Here is a 22,504-nt window from a genome sequence, read left to right as displayed (position 1 = left end):
TTTTTTAAGGCTTTTTTAATTGCATCTGCTCATGACTGTGATACCTCATTTGACCATAGATATTGACTCAGACATTTATTTGATACACTTGCCACTTTAAGGCATTTATACTCACAAAATGTCACATATTTGCTTGCCCCAGTTTACATTTTTGTAGGGGACATAGAAATATACACATTACCTTATGATTGTGGATTCGTTTTAAAACCATGTGTATTAGTGTGTAGGAGTTCAGTCTAATCTGATCAAGCCACTTCCACACTGTCGCAATAAAGGAAACTCAAGAGTGTTTAAATAGTACATGATTATCAGTTTAAGCCTGTTCGCTTTTAATCAAAAGAAAATCAACTTGGTGAAACTTGAAAACTGCTTCGGATGGATGACTATTAAAGTCAAACATCTAGTGGTCTATAACTGCTGATCACATTATCATTGTGGGGTATTGCAAAAATAAAAAGGACAAGCAGCTTCAGCATTGGCATCTGGGAATGACACGCTACCTTGTGTCCTCTGCCCAGCCTTGAAGGTAAACACAGAGCTCATGAAACAGGCACTGTAAATGTGTTAGATTTGGAAAGTCGCCGACAGTCACATCTCAGTTTGTTGCTCCAGAAAACAGTCCACAGCTTTGCTATGTGCGGTTGATACAAAACAACAACAACAGGTTGTTCCTCTAAGACCACATCCTTCATAGACAGTCGTGCGAGTCAGAGACCAAAGCACTGCAGGGAGGCCGTTCATTTGACCCTGGAACATCACAAGATTAACAGCGGTCGAGCTTTCAAGGCTTTCATCTCTGATACGAGAGGAAGAGCCATCCACACCCTGAGGCGTGAGCTGAGTCCGAGAGCAGGGCTGTCATATTCGGTTACCTCATTTTAGTTCTTCACGTTCGAGACAATGGCATGACCTTAATTACCTTGTCAGAGCCGTGGTGAGGAGACTTTTTTCAGGAAGAGTGCATCAGTTTTCCTCCAAAGGCATTAGAAGACATTAAAGATGTTATTAAAAATATATTTCACATAGAGCAAAAACACTAAATACTATTAGACTTGTAGTATCATAATGCTAGCACAAAATACTAATGTTGAAACTATTAGCAACAGATAAATAATGCACGGTTAAACGGACGACAATTTTAACATGCAATTAATAATTAATCCTTCCAGGACAGTGTCAATCATTTATTGTGTTGGCTTCAAATGAGAGGATTTACTGCTCTTCTGTTTATATCGGGTTAGAACATTTTGAACATTTTGGACTCAACAAGTGTTGCAACCCAATGTGATGTGCATTTGACATTTTGCAAACACACAAATTAATCATCAATGGAGACTATCAGCAGTTTCAGTTCCAAAATGAGCAACAGTTAAGTAACAAACTAGAAGAATCCATATTTAAAATGAAACTACTGCTCTGCTCTGAATCATTCGTCATTGCCAACCCGTTGCACAACCGAGGGCACACAAACACACTCACGCGGAGGCTATGAAAACAGAGAATTATAGCTTTTTAGACTAGCTATTGTAAAACATTGTGTTGTCCATAATGGATTCTGAACATTCGCCCTCTGTTTAATGCAATGTTTCTTTTATGATTAATCAAATTCAAGTCCGATAATTACATTTCAGAGGAACATGTGTGTGTGTGTGGCTGTGGCCACATGTAGGGTACTACTGCATGTGTGTCATACAGCATATATTACTATATACCGACTATATATTTAGACTGGTAATAGTTTTCGTACTTGTCTGCTGCTGTGTCTTTTGCTGCTGTTTCTTCAACAGAATATTACCACACAATTTAAGACCATGATCAAGATAATCCTATCATGATAATTTGATTATAGTGCAACACACATTTAGTTCAATAGCTCCTCATATTTTAGCTACGGATTAAGGAAAGCTGAAACGGGATCCCTGTCTCAGAGCGATGAACAGCGTAGATGTAAGAACAACACGAGAGCATGTGCTGCATCATGTGATTGAGCGCTGGGGCGCTCCGTGTATATATACGAAGGGCTGCTCATGTGCCTCCTCCCCACAGTTGGTCTTGACATTAACTTTATGTGGCTTCTTCACAATGAAAATACTGAAAATGCGTAGAGAAGAAGACCTACAGTGTTTGGATAAAGCCCCAACTAAAATAAAACATAAACTGTGCCTGTAACCTTTCTTTATCTTGGAAATGTTGGCCAAACACGCATGCCCTACCTTCATCCACCGACTCCCCAATAGCTAAACACCCTGCAGCTGCCACTTGCCTGACCTCCACTTCCACCCACAGATGTTGACGCAGAGTATGCCGACTTGTTGCTGTGTATTCGTAAATTAAAACACTGGAAGGCCCTAACGTATGAAGGTTTGCCCATCTGCAGAAAAGACAGAGTCAGGGCACTACTGTTCAGCTTACAGACACACATATTGATTAAGCATTGATTGGACCGCTGCTGAGGTTGTTGCTGTGTTAATGGTTCTGGGTCAGAGACAAAGTGAGTGGAAGTACTACTACTCGCACATAACAACAAATGTTGGAGGAGGTGAAGAGAGGACAGCTAAGGAACTGCAAAGGCCATTTGGAGCCTCCATCATTAATACCAGACCTCTGTTATTATTGAAGTGGCTCAGACGGTTCTTGATGAACTTTAAATTCCAGGTTATTTCAGAAAAGAATTGTATACAACTGCTTTTAAATGGGTCTCATTCAATGCACCGAACCTCCTTCCATCCAGTCTGATACTAGATCTTTGGTAGAGCCCAAAACTGTCATTGTTCCTGCTCTTGTCCCACTCCTTACAAATCCCTTGCAGTAAATGGACCAAAGTAGTTAAACATAAAAGGGAAACATTAGGTGGGCAAGTATTGTAGAGATCCCACAACGGAGTACCTAATAACGCAACTGCAACAGAAACTGTGTTTCAACTGCCGGAGCGTGGAACTGGGCAATGAATGTGATGAAAGTAAACAAAATGACAAAGTTCAAAGGCCATTCAGAAGACTTTTCTAATTGTACATCTTTATCTAATGTGAACACTCAAACACCCAAATATTTTCCCAGCACCATGATCATGAACTGTAGACTGAAGCAGCTCATGGTAGCTCTTCCAATTTCGCAGAAGAGTCATTCCCTTTCACGCAGGCTCAGAACAAATGTGCTGATCGGTCGGTTTGATCTCCTTTCAAGACCAAAAACACAAAAACAAAAGTCTAAGAAATATTATCCTGTTTGACTGGCTAACTAGCACACAAGCACAGTCAGGTCTGTAGCACAGTGACACATTTTCTGCACATAATTAGGTCCTTATTAAACACCTAGAAAATGGTCACTTCTGAAGTTGACCGTTAAAGGAATGCATCTGGGTGAACACAACTTAAGGTGACACCACAGCATTTGTCTCCTCAACCTTTGGGAACGCCAAGCAACACGGAGCACTGAACCCAAACAGTGAGGTGCATGAGCACACAAGTGAAACTCCTTAGTGGTCAGAGTGCTAGCAGAAGAGCTGCAGTAAATTGTAGCGTTTCTGCAAAAGTGAAGAATGCAAGAGTGCTGAAGAAGAGCAGGCAGAATGAGTTGGAGTGAGCAACACTCACTGATCCATTCAAATGATCAGCGTGCTCACTGGACAAGACACTCAGCAACGCAAATACCCAGTATAACCCCTGAAAACTCACAGAGGCCTACTCTGAGACGAGCAGGGGAATGAGGGGGGGGAAACAGGGATGTGCAACTCATCTTACATGATCCATCAGTCTCATATTACTTCCCATTGCTAATAAGCATCAAATCTGTCACTTAGGTTAGAATCTGGATTGAATGATCAGGCTAATAAGGAAAAGGAGCAGTAGAGTAACTGATTCTCAAGTAATCTTGGCAGTAAGAAGTAATGGTGCAACTCCTAGGCTTTCAGATGTGCTCTGGCTTTGAGTTTTATCAGAGCTATCAGAGTGACCTGCTGGTATCTGACACTGTTAGCCCTGCTGAATGGATCTGTAATTATCACTGCGTATCATATGGACTCAGGTTTTCACAACTGGCAGTGATGTGTCACAACAACAAAACCTGCCGGTCCGCCAGCTGTTGACAAATCCCCAGAAAGGCTCAGGCCTGGCTGATGCTACGCCAGGCTCACACACGCATACACACACACACAAACACACGCACACACACACACAAACACACACACACTCCTGGCAGGAGTATCACGTCTATTTATGAAGTAGGGCTGTCAAACTGATCCTGTTGAATTATGCACCCCAATTAAATATGTTGATTTTTCAAAGCCGCAAAAACCTCACTGTTTAATGTTGATACATACTGATGAACATAAACAGAAATTAGCTTCCGTTCAATTGAATTTTAGAACATGTGAGCCGTTGCTGATTTCTAAAAACAGAAGCAAATTATCCTCCTTTCGGTTCTGTGTTGAGATTAAAAATTCTTCACGGCAGATTAGCATGAGGAGGCATAAAGTGGGGCGTGTGTGAGGATGATTTCTTCATTCTATAGGAAGCAGAGACTATATGTGTCTATATATAAAGCGGATATGTTAGAACGGAAAGTGTCAATTTATCAGTCGGTTCTTCAGCGGAAAATACATCAGCGGTGATTTTAATCAATAATTCTAATATTTCTCTGTTTCCAGCTTCTGAAATGTCAGAATTTGTTGTTTTTCTGTGTTTGACATAGTAAATGAACTGCTCTTCACTCAAAAAGCAATTTTAAGACATCACTTTGAATTCTGGGAAATTGTGTTGGACATTTTTGCATGTCATGCTGGATAAAGCAAGCCAAAACGTAGTCAAGTTATTGTTTCTTTCTCATCTTTCTGCCGCTAAAGCGTCATCCTTGTTCTTTTTTATGTCTTGCGAGAACATCGTCGATTTGAGACGGCGCTCATTTGCACATCTAAACTGGGCTCGCAGCAGGATGGCTCCACTTGAAACGCTAGATGCAAAAAGATAGTGGGAGTCTCTGCACGCGGCGCTCTAACTGAATATCAATCATCATCGATTAAAAAAATAATAATTAAGCTGAAAGGAAACAGGCACTCTAATCGTAACAGCATATCAATGGCATCGAGATAAGACAGGAAAACACAGGAACAAACTAACTGTTCTTTGTGAACTTGGATGAATTCAGGACAGTCAACTGGCCTGTCACACGAATTTGAGGATAGCCCTGAGGACTGAAATGTGACCTCTATAGTTCTGCATTCTCTCTAAGCACCATTTCTACTTGCATGAGTGGAAGTGACTGTGCGCTCTGAGGTGATAGATGATACTTTATCACTTTATCACATTATACAATGTGTCCTGTCGAAGACAAATGAGAACTTATTTGGTGTGGGGCAGCCAGGTATCGATTCAGCCCGAGAAGGAATGCAGCTGGCAGCAGAAAATTTAAGCAACACCTCGCCTTCCTCTCCAGTTTGCTGGCATTAGAAATAGTCAGAATATTTCACTAAGTCTGCATTCTCTAATGTTTTTTTTTGTTTTTGTTTTTTTCAGCTGTGCACTCACACACACAAATCACTTAGTCTAGAGAAGCAATTTTCAGCTTTTCGCGAGTCAACAGCTGCTCTAAATCCTGTTTGTAATGTGTCCATTCATAATACAACGCAAGCGGTTCATTACGGCCTTGGCAGCAGGTCGCATGGAACCAAACGGATCCTGTGAGCCCAAACCGAACATAAGACGTGATATCAATAATACATTGGGTGATCTGAGGTCCGACTCTGATCCAAGTTATCAAGTAGCAGGAGGACGGTGAAGTCTGATGAGTAATGTACACTTTTAAAGGATAAAATCAGGCGTTAACATATTGAAATGTACAGCAAAAGGCTCAGCCGGAAGCAAATGAAAAGTGAATCAATAAGCACACATGTAAAGCTGGTGTGTGAGTCACTGAGAGCTCATCCAAGAGTGCACTCCTCATCACTATGAAACGAAAGCACTGTGGTCTCCTGTTATAGTGTCTTAAGGACCTACTTTGTGGTCATCTCTCAATGCATTATGCCTCCACAGTAACCAGGCAAACACAGGAGCCTGCAGACGACCTTCAGCTTAATGGAGGTTTATTTCTGCGCTGTTATCTTGGTAAACCTTGATGTTTATATTGGAAGGTAATTGGAGGGATATGGGAAAAGGCCAGCTGCTCCACTTTAACCCATTTAAATTTCGAAATAGACATGAATCATGCAAATAATAATACAAGCGGACATTTGTTTATGTTTACGCCTCGGTGAGTGATCCAGTGGTCCAGGAAGGACGCGCTCGCTTCCAAAGGATGCTGTAGCAAGAAAAGATGGACGCACACAGGTTACTCACTCTGCGTAGCCGGTGGACCACGGCAGCCGCTTGGTCTCCTTCAGGATGAGGATCGGTCTCGCGATGTGATCCGCCGAGCACTCTATCTCGTCCGGCGACAGTCCCAGGAACTCCGGTCTGCTGTACGGGAATTTCAGGGGCAGATCCGAGGAGCCGGGATGGTCTCCGTTGGAGCCGCCAGCCATCATGCCTCCCACAAGATTGGCCACCGCCGATTTCACCCGCGTGAGCATGGTCCTGCGGCAGCGTGGGTCCAGGCGATGCGATTGCGTGAGTGTCCCCCCGCCCGACAGGTCCCCGCACGGCGACGCAGTTTCGCGGAGTGAGAGGCAGAGCGGCCGTAGAGACTCATTCAGCTCGGCGCTCCCTCGGTGAAGGCGGAAATAAAAACCAAACACACACACACAAGGCAGGCAGAGCTGCGCGCAAGTCATGTGACAAACCGGTTGCTGCTGGTGGATTTGGTCTCGCTGGCATCACAGTGAGCTGCTTAGTGTGTTGACAGTGCTGGAGGTCAAAGGTGCGTAATCCTGGAGTGACGATTACCTCCTGGTCAAGGTGCAGGGAAGCACTGCTGTCTGTCTCACTGTGCAGAGGACTGGCCCCTCATGTACAGAGGAAGACATACAGAGAGTCCTAAAATAGCTCGCATAGCTCAGCTGCACGTTATGTTCTGGTAATATGCTGTAATCTATTTAAGCTTGCCTTTCAAAAGTGCATGGTTGTTCTCATTTAGCGTGGGCTCCACAGTCACAATGTATCCTAAGTAATTCCTACTTCTGATTAAAATCCAGGATATATAGTCATGAGAAAAACTTAGTAACTAGACTCACTGAATCACTGAAACTGTGCCAACGGATAAAAGTGGTATGCATTTATGGACAATTTGCATTCAACAAACAGACAAGGCTTAATAGTATTTCCTGGAAAAGTACATACATCTTTGGCAGAAGCTACTATCAGTGGTGATCCTGGTTGTAAGTGGCCCCAGGCAAAGAGTATGTGTGCTATACAAACTACAAACCATTGTGCAATAGCATTTCTTATATCCACTTATTATAGTAAGTACTGTCTTGTTGATATTTTTCCTCCTCCTCCTCCCTTCCCTTCTTTCATTTTTGAAAATCAGAGAGATGCCACTTTATTGCAATAGTTCCATTAACAAATGTCCATATAGGCATTCCACACTAGCAAGTAGGGCCTTCAAATGCACAAATGCTGGGGTATGACGGGAGATGGAGAGGATTCCTGCTTTACCCGTATGGACCTTTGATCAACGTGCTAAACCTGCGTTACTTCATTTCCATCCCGTGTGAAGAATGCAAAAAGAGGAGGTGCTCTAGGAACCACACGGCACCAGAATCCCCAGGCCTTTTTGATGGCCACGTCTAGCCCATGTACCTGAAACACCAGAACATCAGATGATGAAGAGGAGAATAAGAGGAAACTTGCAGATTACAGGAATCACTTACTCTTCACAACTGAAGCCCAGTTGACTTTAGCTTTGTTTTATATTGTAATCAGGATGACTGAGAATCGTCACTGGCTTCAATTATAAGATGTTTTATGTTCATGTACAGCTCTGGAGGGAGGGGAGTAAAGTGAAATGAATTTCAACTTCTTGTTTTTTTTTTTTCTTTACTAGGCCATTCTGTAATTCTTCATTAATTCTTTCTGAGCTTGGTGAATTTACCAGTGTGCTAAAGATCATAACCTGTTGAAAGGTCTTCTTCCAGTTAAACTTGAACTTCCAGAAAGATAACTTGACATTATCTTCAAGCACTCATTGACATGAGTCAGAATTTGTAGTTGAATAAAGTCCAAACTATAGCATCTCTACCACCGTGCTTCACAGCATGGCCTGCCGTCTTTGGTCCTAGCAACATGGTAGGGTTAGGGTTAGACACTGCTGTTACTGTGTCCTATGTCTTTAATTTGTCTGTCCAGAGCACAGACAAAATGTTTGTTGGCAAACTGTAGTTTTGCTTCCCTGACTTCTTCTTCTGCGAACAACAATGTTTGTCCTAATTACCAAGAAAGAACACCCTCAAACCATCACCATGTAGGTCTCTTCCTGTTTCTTTCCCACACTGTTGTGCACAAGCGCATATACAGAGAGTGAGAGTGAGAGAGAGAGAGAGAGAGAGAGAGAGAGGAAGGTATTATGAGTGCAGTCAGCTGACTTTGGTGTGCTGTCTCTACCTGATACAATAAAGTTATCCTTCAATAAGGAAGAGTGGAGCCAAGACCATAATAGATATGAAAAACAAACAAGCTATCTGCACAGTGTGCATGCAAATGCATAGAGGAGTTTCCAAAGTAAACACATCAGTAAGTTTTAGCCACTAAAAGTAGGAGAGATTACAAAAAAAAGAAAAGAAGAAAGAAATTGGGTATATTTTGTGCTACGTGCATTGATTGTGGCAGACTCATTTCCTCAAACTGAGTTTGCTGTAGTCTCAAAATGAGTGACACTAAACAGACTGCAGTAAAAGGTCAGGTTCTGGAGTAAAGTTAAACAGAAGAGATACTTCTATGAGTATGACCCTACTGGCTATTTTAACTGGACATCACATGTCATTTTCCGTTCTTACTTATGGGTATCCCTACTGTTTCTTGGTTTTGTTTTCATTTCTTTCTGGCCTGAGTCAGTCGACCGGCCGGGCTTTGAGCCAAACCACCAGGATGTGCGTCTAGACATCACAAACTTACAGACTTAGAGCTGCATTTTAGAGAAGTCTCTCTCGCAAAAGGATCTGTTATACAAAACCACATTTTGCAGACCGCCAAACCCACTGGTTGCACAGTTTCTATTCACTCAGTGACAGAGTTAAAATGAGACGTTTAAGATCGCAACTTAGCACTACTTTTAAAAAAACACCCAACTACTATAGCGATAGGAAGGCTGGAACGTACTGGCTCAGACTCAGCTGGTGACTCAAATCCAATTAGTCTACCTCTATGGACAACTTGTAAGTCAAATTCTATCAAAACGAAGGAGAGGCTCCAAAAGCACGAGTTGAGATTGTAAGGAGTGAAAACAAAAGTGTCATTTTTCTTGAAAGAGTACACACAAACCGGCAGTCAAACTAAGCACAGCAAGCAGCCTGAGGCAAATGTCAAAACAGGATATATTAAAAAGAAACATACAGAAACTAATCAAAGAACACATAATGCTGGTAAGCAGAGTCACAAAGACGATCTGGCACATGAGTAGTAGCAGTAGTTGGGAGCACATAAAGAATACTGCAGGGATGATAAGCTGAGTGGATGAGGGGCAGGTCAGGGCGCAGGGAGCAGACAGGTGGGAGTGACAGGGGTTAATGCTTGGAAACCAGACTGAACGAATGACTGAATGAAAGAGTGAAAAAACCTCTGAAGATCTCCTTGAGCCATTTGAGTGTGATATTATACTGAAATGTGCAAATATTCATAATTCACACAATCTCTTGTTACCATGTTTGTACGGCTTTACACTTTCATTTATTTTGTCTGTCTGGTTAGGTTCATTGGTGATACTAAATTGGCCGTAGGTGTGCATGTGAGTGTGAATGTTTGTCTGTCTCTCTGCGTTAGCCCTGTGATAGACTGGAGACCTGTCCAGGGTGTACACCGCCTCTCGCCCGATGACAGCTGGGATAGGCTCCAGCCCCCAGCGACCCTCCAGAGGAAGGACAAGCGGTTACAGAAGAAGAATGAATGACTGTTTATCATATGACCACATTTAAGTCTTGAACCATCTCCAGTTATCTGAGACATACAGTATTTGCTCAAGGTCTCAGGTTAAAAATGGCCTGGGGAAAAACTTCCAGCCCCAAACCCGCCAGCATCAATGTGCATCATTACACACCCAGAGGAGCTCACAGTATAACAAAGTAATTTGATCAAACCTACATTTATTTGGGTAAAAGGAGCAAGTGAGGCCTCACAACAAGAAGGTTCTTGGTTCTTAATTCAACACAGATATCCATGTTAAGTGAATTGTTGTTCCTGCCCTTTGATGCAGAATTCCTGCTGGGATGTCCTCCAACTCACAACCCTCTACAGCAGTAGAGACAGATAATCAAATGGGCGTAGAACACAGGAAAGTTAGTTGCTGACACAGGGCTGCAGGTTTCCCCTTAGTAAATAAGTGATTACTCCAAAATGCTGAACAGAGATTCAAGTGAAAAAAATGTACATAAATCACATCTCCCACAGCATCACATGAAAAATGGCGTTTCACGTTGATTTATTCTCAGTCAGACATTCTGTATGTGTGCTTGGACATTTCACAAGTAAAATATTGCTTGATGAAGTATGTATGATGTATAAAATGTTAAATTTCACTGTTTTTTTTCAGTCTTCTCATCTCCAGCCTGCGCTTTTCCATTCATTTTACCAGTCTAATGTCAAAATGTCCACATTGAACATATTAAACAGTGAGCGGATTTTTGTGGTTATATATAATTACAATTTTTTTTTTTCAATGACATTTTGTATTTACTGTAACTACTTCCTGCCTTGGAGCAAGTCATTGCCAGTGAAATGAAATCAAAAGCAAATGTCTGATTTCAGCATTTCTGTCGGTCCATACATGACAAGCACATCCTGCGTGCTTGATAAATGTTAAATGTACATGGGCTCCTGTTATAAGGATTGATTTTTTGTTGTTGTTGTTGACACTTAAGTAAACCATTGCATGTAACTCTGAGGATTAAAAGATGAGCTCATAGTTCATAGTTTCACACACAACACTCAGCCACATTATCTTCAGTCTTTAGAAGCAAACACACACACATTAAAATCACGAGCTCACTCATTATACGGAACGTCTCCTGTGAAATGAATGAATGAACTGTGATGAAAGGGGAGTTGCAAAACTGGCAGACTACATCCAATCAATAATTCATGAGTTTGCCAGTAAAGAGTGCTACTGACCTAATTACACACAAAAAGCCAATCTGTGAGCCAGGTTGCAGGAGATGATACACTCATGATCATGCCTTGGACTGGATACACACTCATGCGCTGTTAGCAAAAATGAACTAGAACGCTGAATGGGTCTCCTGTCTTATCCACGCTGCATAAATTCTGTAAACTCATCAGCTCTCGTGCATCAGTCAGCTCAGATTTCACAAGAGAGTTCACAATTGCGTTGTGGTGAAGAGATAAACTGTGTGCTAGGGTGCCTAAAATCAAAGTACACCTAAGGCAGGAATTCACTTGCTAATTTAAAACAGTTTGAGCTGCTGGTGCTGAAAGATAAGTCACCTGGCTGATAATGAATATTCCCACAGGAACCATGTCTCAAGGCGGTCCTTCACATTCACTGGATTATTTGTTCAGTCAAATCTTATCAACAAACACATATTCGGTACAAAGTTTGGTGGAGTTCACAAAGCCAGTTCCATAAAGAAATGGTTTTCCCAGTTTAATGCGGTGGAACCTGAGCAGTCCGCACATAGAGCACTTACCTCAACCTTCTCACACCCCTTTGAGAGGAACTAGAGTAGATGAGTTGTCTGGTCAGTGTTGTCTGAACTGGAGCAAAATTCTGCAGCCAGTTTCCAAAATTCAATGGAAAGTTTTTTGTTTTGTTTTTTTCAAGATAGATGAAGGCAGAAATAAAATGTGCATTAGTCATATTGGGTTTAGATGGGTGGACTGGCCAGCTGAGAGTGCCATCCAAAAGAGACGAAATGAAAACATCTCTGTAAGATAAAATAAAGTGATTAAAAGTCACCCTTCCTGTAGGAGCGGTATTGTGTAATAAATATCAGAGGCAGTATTGCAGTTGGAAAAATAAAAGTCACAGAGGCCCCTTCCCTCAACCCATAGGACCCAAAGGCCCCCACTAATAACATTCTGTTGCCAGACACCACAGGACACCCTCAGAAGGACCAAGTCCATTCTCTAATGAGTCACAACTTTTTTGAAGGCACAAAGGAGACCTACACAATATTATATATGTATGTATTATGTATTAATATTAAGTTATGCCTGATCGGTTTAAGTCTGTGTGAAGAATTCAACATGCTGTCGCTATTTTTCTACTGTTACCACACTACAGGATTTTCAGTGTTGGCCAATAGCTGAATCTGTGTTGGGTGTTTCTAGTTTTTCTTTTGTCCACTCTCTGCACATCATCTCCCTTCAACTCTGAGGATTATAACAGTGATGACAGGGTCAAGATAGCTGTAAGAATGCATTTGTCATGCTCGCCTGTGTGTGCTTGGAATCAGACTAGACTACTGTCCAACTGATGACTGACTCGCAGATGGACACAGATGGCGCCCGCACACACTTGCAGAAGAGGATAATCTGGAGGTGGTGAACTCATGTGTGAGCACGGATGATTACAAAGGTCAGTGTCTGCTAATCTGCGTGTGTGAGACGCAGAGATGGTTCAGCAGACTTAACGTCAGAGCTCGCTTTGAAAATCAGTTTAATACACGGAATAAAACACTAAAGCAATGCAATGATTAAGAAGACATGCACTTATTGTGATCGGGCAACAGTGAAAAAAGCACTAACCAGATAACCAAATGCTATTACTACTAAAACTACTACTATTACTGCTGCTGCTGCTATTATTACCGTAAGGCACTGCAGCTACCACACTACTTCCAGTAGCACTACCGTGTCTACTGCTGCACATATTATTTTCAAAGAAACCCTAACAGGTATTCATCTTTTCACCAATCCTCAGATTCATCTGGTGACCCTTTAAAGTGACCCAGCCCCTGACTTAAGAACCATTAACTGCTTAAAGCAGTTAAAACTGTCTCAACGTTGAATAGCTACAATGGTGCCGCTGACATATTGAAACATAACAGTCTAATGATGTCAGATAGAATCAGATATCAGTCACTGTGGATATGTTACTGCACACTTAATGTTTTAAGTATCTATTTCTGTACTTTGACTCAACTAGAATGAAGGATTTTTACTTGTAACTGAGTTTAGAATATGAATAGACTCGTACTTTTACATCTTCCAGGATATTGTTCCATTGCCTAAATTATGGGAAAAGATCTGTATTATTGTAACAGGAGTATCAGTAACAAGTAACCACACCTCGCTGATGGAGAGGTAGACAGGATTGGAGGGAAACAGATTGAGATATGAGAAGTGTCAAGTAGCATAATGACAGTTGGAAGAGGAAGCAGAGAAATGAGAAGAATGAGGAAGGTAGGTAGGGGTTAACAAGTGAACATTAACACTATTAACTTACTGAGGACAAATCTAGCCGAATCTAGCCTACTGGTTACAAATACACAATGCTGGCTACATTTATTAACATTAATTTGGCCTTCTTTGCATAATAATGATACCTCAATAATAAAAGGAAAGATATTTAATGGAAACATTTCCCAGACATTAGCCAGACTAGCAGGTGATATAATACCTGATATGATATTACATGAAACCCTCTCAATATTTGATTAGTTTGACCTATGAAGTACTGATCATGCTTGAGATTCTGAAGTTGTGTGTATTTTTGTTTTATTTCCTCATGCAGCAGCCTGTTGCTTCTCTGACCAGCAGATGTCACCAGTGTACTGAAAATCTTCCCGGCCGATTCTCGTCCTTTTTGAAAACCAGTTATGGCTCAGAGTGTGTATTCCTGTGCTGGCGGTGGAGGGGGAGGCATGCTGTGCATACTTGCATGATGCGGAGAGGAAAAACATCACACCAGTCACAAACCACCAGCAGAGTTAGTGCTGCTGTTGATCTGTGAATGTGTGGGATTTATGGGTGTCAGCAGGCCCGGATTCCATTCCCATCTGTGCCAACAGAGAGTTAAGCTGGGGGTGGTCAGATGCTCCACGGGGGTGAGGCTGCCCTGACCATTTGTCTCTGTTATTGCTTTCCCACTTTTTGGAAAACAACACCTTGCCACTGTAAAGTTAAGCTCAGTGTCTACCAAGGAGAAAAGGAAAAGTCTGGGTTGTTATCAAAGTTATGCACAGGTTTGTGTTGTTTTTGGAGCACGGTAAGCCCTCACACATACACGCTGGTGTTATTTCACTGTTCGCAACTTGAGAATGACATATGGAGCGCTCCAGTTCGCCAGAGCTCTTATCTGCAGTCCAGAAACAAACGTATCACCAGGTAATGGTGGGGCATTGTCACCAGGAGAGTTTATTATTTCAAGTCGCTGTGTCTTGCAGATTAAAATAATGAAAAATCTCAACTGCTTAAATTCGGAGTGATTTAGTAGACCTGACTGGCAGCTGGACAAACTAATGACATCATTTGCCAATGGGGTCGTATTTTATGCGGGATGCTGCTTTATGTCACAGGACAGGAACTGGGCTCCTGTTCATCAACCCAAACAGAGCTATGGAAACAGCAGATGGTTTCCCGAGCTGAACGTGGAAGGAAAACTAACTTTCAGGATGCTTTTCTGCGCCATAAATAACTGTCTTTTATCAGGGCTGTGGTTTTATTGTGTGCAGACTTGCAGCAGTGGAGTGTGTCAAACTGCTGTGCTCTTTATGAAGAATCTTTGACTGACAGGTGATGGCGGTAACAGGCCATTAAAAGTAACAATAAATAAAAGTTTTGAATAAATTTTGAGGAGGAAGGAAATGCAATCAGCACATTCAGGGAAACGTGCATACATTCAGGATGAGGATGCATTGATGGAGACAGACAATGCACTTAAACGTGGAATGTAAACATGGCTTTGCCTGAATATGAAAGCACAATCTTGACCAAAACAATGCCAACTCTTAGAACGTGTGGGATGGATACAAGTCCTGGAAAAATCTAAGTAAAACCTTGATTTGGAACGGTTTTGTCAAAGTGGGATTTCAAAAGTCAAGAATGAACTCCGATGATTCTTGTTTCAGAAAACGTGGCCCAAAACTTGTTTTTTAAAGCCAAACCATTAAAACTCCCAACATCCCGGCATTAACCCTTGGAAAAAAACTCCCGGTGATGTGTTCCACTGCTCAACACAGGCTGCAGTCATGATCGAATATCAGGGAACACATTTCCAAGGAGCTGATAGCTCCTGTCTGTCGGGCAGTGGCGCATGCTTGTGCAGAGGGGCACTGGGAGAAACACCCCGTCCCTCTCTCTGCTAATGACATTAGAGTTCACAAACAAGGCTTTCATAACTCGAGAGGGTCAAGAGTCCCCTGACCTGTGTGTGTGAGCAGTGAAAGCTGCTACGCTGCCACTCCATTAATCATTGTCCACAGAAACAGATCAACCTGTGATTGGTTTCCAGGCAACAACTCTGCTGTGAAGGCATCGCTCTGCACTCATGCTCTGATGGTTGCGGTGATTGCAGCTTATTCACTGACAGACAAAAGACAAAAGTTTTGTGTGGAAAAAAGAACCACTAAAGAATTCATAATCAGAAACTGATTATGTTGCATTAGTCAGTAAGGCGCAAAAGTGTCACCCATGTTTCTTTCCATCCACGTTTAATATTCCATATGTAATGACACAGAGGCTGGATGAAGGAGTAGCTAACGCTTCCAGCAGCCTGTCATCTTGCCTCCTATGTTCTGCCTTTGATTCCCACCTGGTTTGCATATCACACAGCAAGTCTATCATCTATATCCAACCTGCATAGGGCCTTGCACTATGATCCCACAGTCCACCAAAGTTTGATTAATAGGGTCTTCGGATGTGACCTTTCCTCCCCTTTGAGGAGCGAGACTAAAAGGTTACATACATTACACTGACTTTGTAATGCAAAAATGTGTCATTAGTTCTGAATGCATGTTATTTTTTCCTTGGTTTGTAAGTAGTTCTTGATATGCAGTTGTTCTACTAGTGGCTGAAACTGACATTGAAAACATTCACACCCACTTCAAATATGTGATTGGTCAGGTGAGCCGAGGGAAGAAATTCTTTTTTTTTTGCCTTAGTGTGCATACAAAAAAGTGCTGCACTGTCCTTTTTGAGTAAAGTTTCTTTAAAAGTACACATTCTTATCCCCATATTTTACCAATTATCACATGCTGGGTGATACCTTGTGTGCAGCTGTACATATGGGCTGTAAAAAAACTTTTTCCTCCAGCAGTGATCTGCTGAAACATTGCAACATTGCATACATTATTTATTGGCCTAATATCTTCTACACAGTGGATAGGGAAAATGCTACGAATTTTGGCTGATGGGAAAAACCTGGAATACGGGAAGATGGTCGAGGGCTTTATCGACTGGTGTGAACGCAGTCACATTCACATCAATGCCACCAAGACAGAGATAGATGGTGATTGGCTTCCGCAGGAAGGTAACACAGAGCGTACCGGTGAACATCCAGGGTTTGGACATCGACATCGGACATATGATACAAATACCTAGGTGTTCACCTGAATCATAAACTGGACTGGTGAGACAACATCAATGTCCTGTACAAGAAGGGGCAAAGCCGCCTCCGCCTACTGAGGAGACTGAGTCAGACTCTTTAATGTCAGCATTTCTTAGCACTGCTGCTGAGTTTCTTTCTTGGACATCTAAAGGACATAATATATCTGTTTATACCGACTCATCACTGTATTACTTCACCCTGTGTAATTCTGTCTTGTTTTTTTCTTTTTGCAAGTGCAGTACCCACACTCATGTCATCTTGGTGCAATGCTTAGTCCTCCTATTGGAGTTTGTCTTTTTTCATGATATTCATGAATATGATTATGTATATTCAGCCTCCTTACCACTTCAACCATACATGAGCATTATTTTTTTTATGTTTTCACCAACTGTAGTTATTAGTATTAGTAGTAATTAGCTACTTTACATCTGATACAATATGTGAATATTTTTTGTACCTTGACATATTTAGTTTCTCTTGTCTTACATTATTCTATTTTTTCTTTTTTGCACTATTGTTCCCTGCCGCTGTAACACTTTTGTTTCCCCACAGGGATAAATAAAATCCTATCTTGTCTTATCGTTTCCACAACGAAATGCATTTTTACTATTTTCTATTCTCAAAAACGTACTTTCTCCCAGAATCCATCCTTAACACCTCTGTATGATACTGTGCAGTAGCAGTATAGTAGGAGTTTGTTGACTAGAATAACTTTTGACAGATTTATGCTCAGCTTGTTCCAACTCACTTGTCCACGTGAGCTTCCTTAGCAGTAGCACCACGTTTCCTGCGCAAAAACATTAGCCTGCATGTCAACATCTGCTGGGTGATAGCACATTCAGACTCCTTCCCATTTACAGCTTTTGGTGGCAACATGTTTTCGGTTCTTTGTGTCTAAACACAAACTTCTGGGAGTTAGATTCATCATCTAATATTACAAGGCTTTTGTATGTGTTTATTTATGTATTTATTTGTCATTTTTTTATTTGACTTTAGCCCACAGATATCTAGACAACACATAACGGATATCTGGGCCAAGACTTCCTGTTCCCTTCCCTGGTCATTGTTTATAGCTTGCTTGCCCCGTCAAACAAAGGCTTCCGGTGCCAAAATCAGATGTCCCATGCTTATAGATTCTACGTATTTATACACAGATGTGCGGAACAAAATAAACGGGTGAAGAGTTAATTTTCCACGATCTGGCGTTAAAGTCATGATCTCGATTCACATTCCACTGCTTCATCTTTCGATTGACCTCAGCTAGAAACACCAGGAATAAAACCCTCTGCAAATAGGAAACAATAACTTATAGACACTGAGATGACCTAAGAATCTTGCTGACAGTTGAGGCCAAATGTAGACAATAGACATACAGCTCAACTATACACAGAGTCAAACCAGTTTTGGTGTCAGCATTTTTGACCCAAGCAAGGGATTAAATTATGCAAACCTTCTCCAGAGATACATGTTAGGGTCAAGCTATACAGCAACAGTTATCAGGGCAGCATTGCGAATATACCGTAAATGTGGTTTCTGTTCCAAAACAAATTTTCTTGGTCATCTTGTAACTGCCTTTATTGCCCTGCCAGGAATGATGTGTTGGACACTGCTGTTTTATCATATTCCAGGTTTTCTTGAAGGGCATTTTTACATCAGCTTGTTTGCATGGAATGAATGACCTCTGGGGTGTCATTAACCAAGACAATAGTAAACAGAAATGTGTGTTATTTTCAAGGACGACAGAAAGAGAACAATGAAGCAGGAAGAGGGAGGCCGTACGCAATGGAGGCATGAAACACTGGGAGAGCCTCACATCATCTCCTCTGATCAGAGTCCCAAAAGAACTTCCTTTATTAAATAACTGCTCACATCCAGTCTACCAAGAAGCCCCACATCTGGATCATTACCACTGACTAGCCGTAAGTCTAGCTCAGCCAAAAAAAAAAAAAGTACACATCCCCCATTTGCTTAAAAAACACCACATTCTTCCCGTCACAATAGCAACCTCGTAAACACTTGATTTCTTTTTTTTTTTTACTTTTTTTTTTCAGCTTGTTCGGTTTACGCTTGCCTGCCAGTAATAGTTTTTGTATTGGCTTGAGGAAAGGGCAAAGTGTCAGGTGGAGGGAAGCCAGCTGTGGACCCAATTGTCCTGATAGTAACAGAAAACAGGACTTGTTTCCCATAAGAAAAACATGGTGGAAGTTGTTTACTTACCAAGAAAGGAAGTATGAATCTTCTTGGCATTAGTCCGACACGTTGCAGCATTGTATGTTTTTCTAGGCTGAAGAATGCATCGTTTAGCTCTAGGACTTTAGCTCTTGCAACCACTTCTATGGGAGTTTTTGTTTCAGCGCCGAAGGAGAAGGTGCAGGTTTGGCCAAGAAATGGCAAAGAGTGATGGTTAAAATCACGTTTTATGTCTAGTGATGTTAGAGGGAAGTAAATGTAAAGTGCCAGGGAGCAATGACCTGCGTATGTCTATGAGGTACTGATACATGAGACAAAAGAACTTGAAGGTCTTTGCTCTTAACAAACCAGTCAGATCCATTTATCTCTCTTAGCAGTTCATCTCCCTATCAATTCAGTTTGTGGGAAATGAACGAGACTATAAATATATGGTGAAACTGGAGTACAAGCGAAACCAATGATGTAGAGGGCCCATACGTTTTGTTGTAAAAAGAGAAATATTTGTAGCCCTTCTAATCCTTTCATCACTTTAAAAATATGATCTGTCTATTTCCTTGTGGATTTTCAGACTCTGTGTACTCACCGCCACCGCCTCCCTTAAGTATTTGTTCCATCTAGACTGTGACTGATGACCTTAGTCCGTATCATGTTAGCGCGGCCAGGCATGCTACTTCATGATTAGCAAGTGTAATGAGATGCGGAGTGCATGCTAGGCTGGGAATTTAAGATACACTATATTACCAAAAGTATTCGCTCACCCATTCAAATGATCAGAATCAGGTGTTCTAATCACTTGGCCTGGCCCCAGGTGTATAAATTCAAGCACTCAGGCATGCAGACTGTGAAACAAGACATTTGTGAAAGAATGGGCCGCTCTCAGGAGCTCAGTGAATTCCAGCGTGGAACTGTCATAGGATGCCACTTGTGCAACAAATCCAGTCGTGAAATTTCCTCGCTCCTAAATATTCCACAGTCAACTGTCAGCTCTATTATAACAAAATGGAAGCGTTTGGGAAAAACAGCAACTCAGCCACGAAGTGGTAGGCCACGTAAAGTGACGGAGAGGGGTCAGCGGATGCTGAAGCGCATAGTGCAAAGAGGTCGCCGACTTTCTGCACAGTCAATTGCTACAGAGCTACAAACTTCATGTGACCTTCAGATTAGCCCAAGTACAGTACGCAGAGAGCTTCATGGAATGGGTTTCCATGGCCGAGCAGCTGCAGCCAAGCCACACATCACCAAGTGCAATGCAAGGCGTCGGATGCAATGGTGTAAAGCACGCCGCCACTGGCCTCTAGAGCAGTGGAGACGCGTTCTCTGGAGTGATGAATCACGCTTTTCCATCTGGCAATCTGATGGACGAGTCTGGGTTTGGAGGTTGCCAGGAGAACGGTACATTTCAGATTGCATTGTGCCAACTGTGAAATTTGGTGGAGGAGGAATTATGGTATGGGGTTGTTTTTCAGGAGCTGGGCTTGGCCCCTTAGTTCCAGTGAAAGGAACATTGAATGCTTCAGGATACCAAAACATTTTGGACAATTCCATGCTCCCAACCTTGTGGGAACAGTTTGGAGCGGGCCCCTTCCTCTTCCAACATGACTGTGCACCAGTGCACAAAGCAAGGTCCATAAAGACGTGGATGACAGAGTCTGGTGTGGATGAACTTGACTGGCCTGCACAGAGTCCTGACCTGAACCCGATAGAACACCTTTGGGATGAATTAGAGCGGAGACTGAGAGCCAGGCCTTCTCGACCAACATCAGTGTGTGACCTCACCAATGCGCTTTTGGAAGAATGGTCAAAAATTCCTATAAACACTCTCCTCAACCTTGTGGACAGTCTTCCCAGAAGAGTTGAAGCTGTAATAGCTGCAAAAGGTGGACCGACATCATATTGAATTCTATGAGTTAGGAATGGGATGGCACTTCAGTTCATAGAATGAGTAAAGGCAGGTGAGCGAATACTTTTGGTAATATAGTGTATGTCCATCACATCATACCTACAGCAGTTTTCTCTTCCCGTGCCGCTTTAAACAGAGCCGGTAGCTTCACGATCCCCGGTGATAGGATTTCCTGATGCTTGTTTTTCTCTCCTTTTTATTGCTGAAGATTACCTCCACCCTGCTTGGTGGCAGGTTTTGACTCTTTCTACACAATCTGAAGGAACCTGTAGGAATTCCTCTCTCATCTGTGCCCGTGACATGACTGCTGGACCCTTGCGTTGCAGATCAGATGGTCAGACATAAATCAAACCAGAAAGGATAAAAGTGGGTTGGAAGGTTTCATATAGTATGGCAGCCCCCCTACAATTCTCAGTATTATCAGCTATCGTGAGCCAATACAGAGACCACATTTACAGCGGCCAACTGGCACTGTGACACAATAAAGCAATCGTTATTTCCGGACGAAATAATAGCGCTGAATTATTATACAACAGAAAATAGAATAATGTGATACAATCAGGTAACATTATTGACAGTATTAAACAGATGGAATCACATGGACAGGTCACCTAAGTGCGAATTACAAACTCTATCTGACTTATCTCTTATCTGTCAGTTTGTTTTGGTTTTAGTTACCCTGACTTTGTGTTATTTGTCTTGGAGATTATTGCTCAAGACACCAAAAATGACACTGAAAAATTTCCGAGCAACGTCTTTTTCCAGTTACCTCTTGCTCTATAAACATTTTTTTATTTTTTTTTCCTGGAACAACTTTGTATCAAAGAAACATTATATCCCTATAAAAATCCTCGACAGGGAAACCTCTTGAACAGAAACACTGTTTGTGGAATGTATTTTGATTTCATGTGGAGAGTTAGATGAGAAGACACTGCTTCTGAGTGTGTACTGTAAAATAAATCTGATGCGGCAACCAGCAGATGGATACCTTAGCTTAGCATAAACGGTGGAAAGTACTAGCCTGGTATTGTCCTAAGTTTACAAAAAACACATCTGCAGTAAAGGTCAGATGCGTCATGTGTTATTTGTTTAATCCGTACCTGAAATCTCTGCTAGCTGGCAGCCTTGCAGCAATTAAAAGACTCCAGATTGTCACTTCTGCACACCAGAATACAGCCTGGCATGTACAAACTGATGTGGTTACACTTGTGTTTTTAGACTTACAAACACGACATATTGTGCCCATTAATGGTAATGGATTTTTCCAGCATAGTCAGGCCAACAGTTTCAAACTGTTTCCAAACGTAATGCTAAGCTAAGCTAACCACCTGTGGCATTCTATTGATTGTGCACAGGCAAGAGTGGTATTGACTTTCTCATCTGAGCTACTTGAAGAAAGGAATTGAATGCATATTCAGAAAAGTTGAACAACGTCTCCCCTGCTGCTTTGTGTAGCAAGGGCACAGATGTTTTTGTCTTGTAACACGGTAAATGAAACTGGCCCTTTCATTTAATGATTTATTGCTTAATTACACAAAGTGCTAACAGTTTTATTGGGACATTTTCTTTTATGAGAAGCTACCTGCAACTGGGATGAAACATGAGCTGAGCTTTTTTCATCTTACCTTCAGCTGTTCTTGTTTTACTCAGTTAATTTAGTCATATTTGCTTTAAATGTGACTTTTTTTTTTTTTTTTTGCCTTTTTAATAGTTTTGTCAATTTATATTCCAAAATGGTTTGCAATGGTTTGCATATTTTTTCTGCGT

The 22,504-nt window shown here is 41.8% G+C and overlaps 1 protein-coding gene across 3 annotated transcripts in view; it reads right to left on the bottom strand.

Moving 5' to 3' along the window:
* Positions 1–7,336, bottom strand: part of ppm1h (protein phosphatase, Mg2+/Mn2+ dependent, 1H) — a 36,896-nt gene extending 29,560 nt beyond the window's left edge. For all 3 annotated transcript variants that reach the window (XM_084555250.1, XM_084555251.1, XM_084555252.1), the window contains exon 1: positions 6,330–7,336. In XM_084555250.1, the coding sequence (XP_084411376.1) occupies positions 6,330–6,763 (434 nt within the window). In that variant the 5' untranslated portion in view covers positions 6,764–7,336. The remainder of the gene's footprint in view (positions 1–6,329) is intronic.
* Between the last annotated feature and the right edge of the window lie 15,168 nt (positions 7,337–22,504).

The sequence above is a fragment of the Chelon labrosus genome (assembly GCF_963514085.1).
Source record: "Chelon labrosus genome assembly, chromosome: 11".
Lineage (NCBI taxonomy): Eukaryota > Metazoa > Chordata > Actinopteri > Mugiliformes > Mugilidae > Chelon > Chelon labrosus.
Note: the sequence above shows the minus strand (reverse complement) of the source record. Positions and strands in the feature narration are given on the sequence as shown.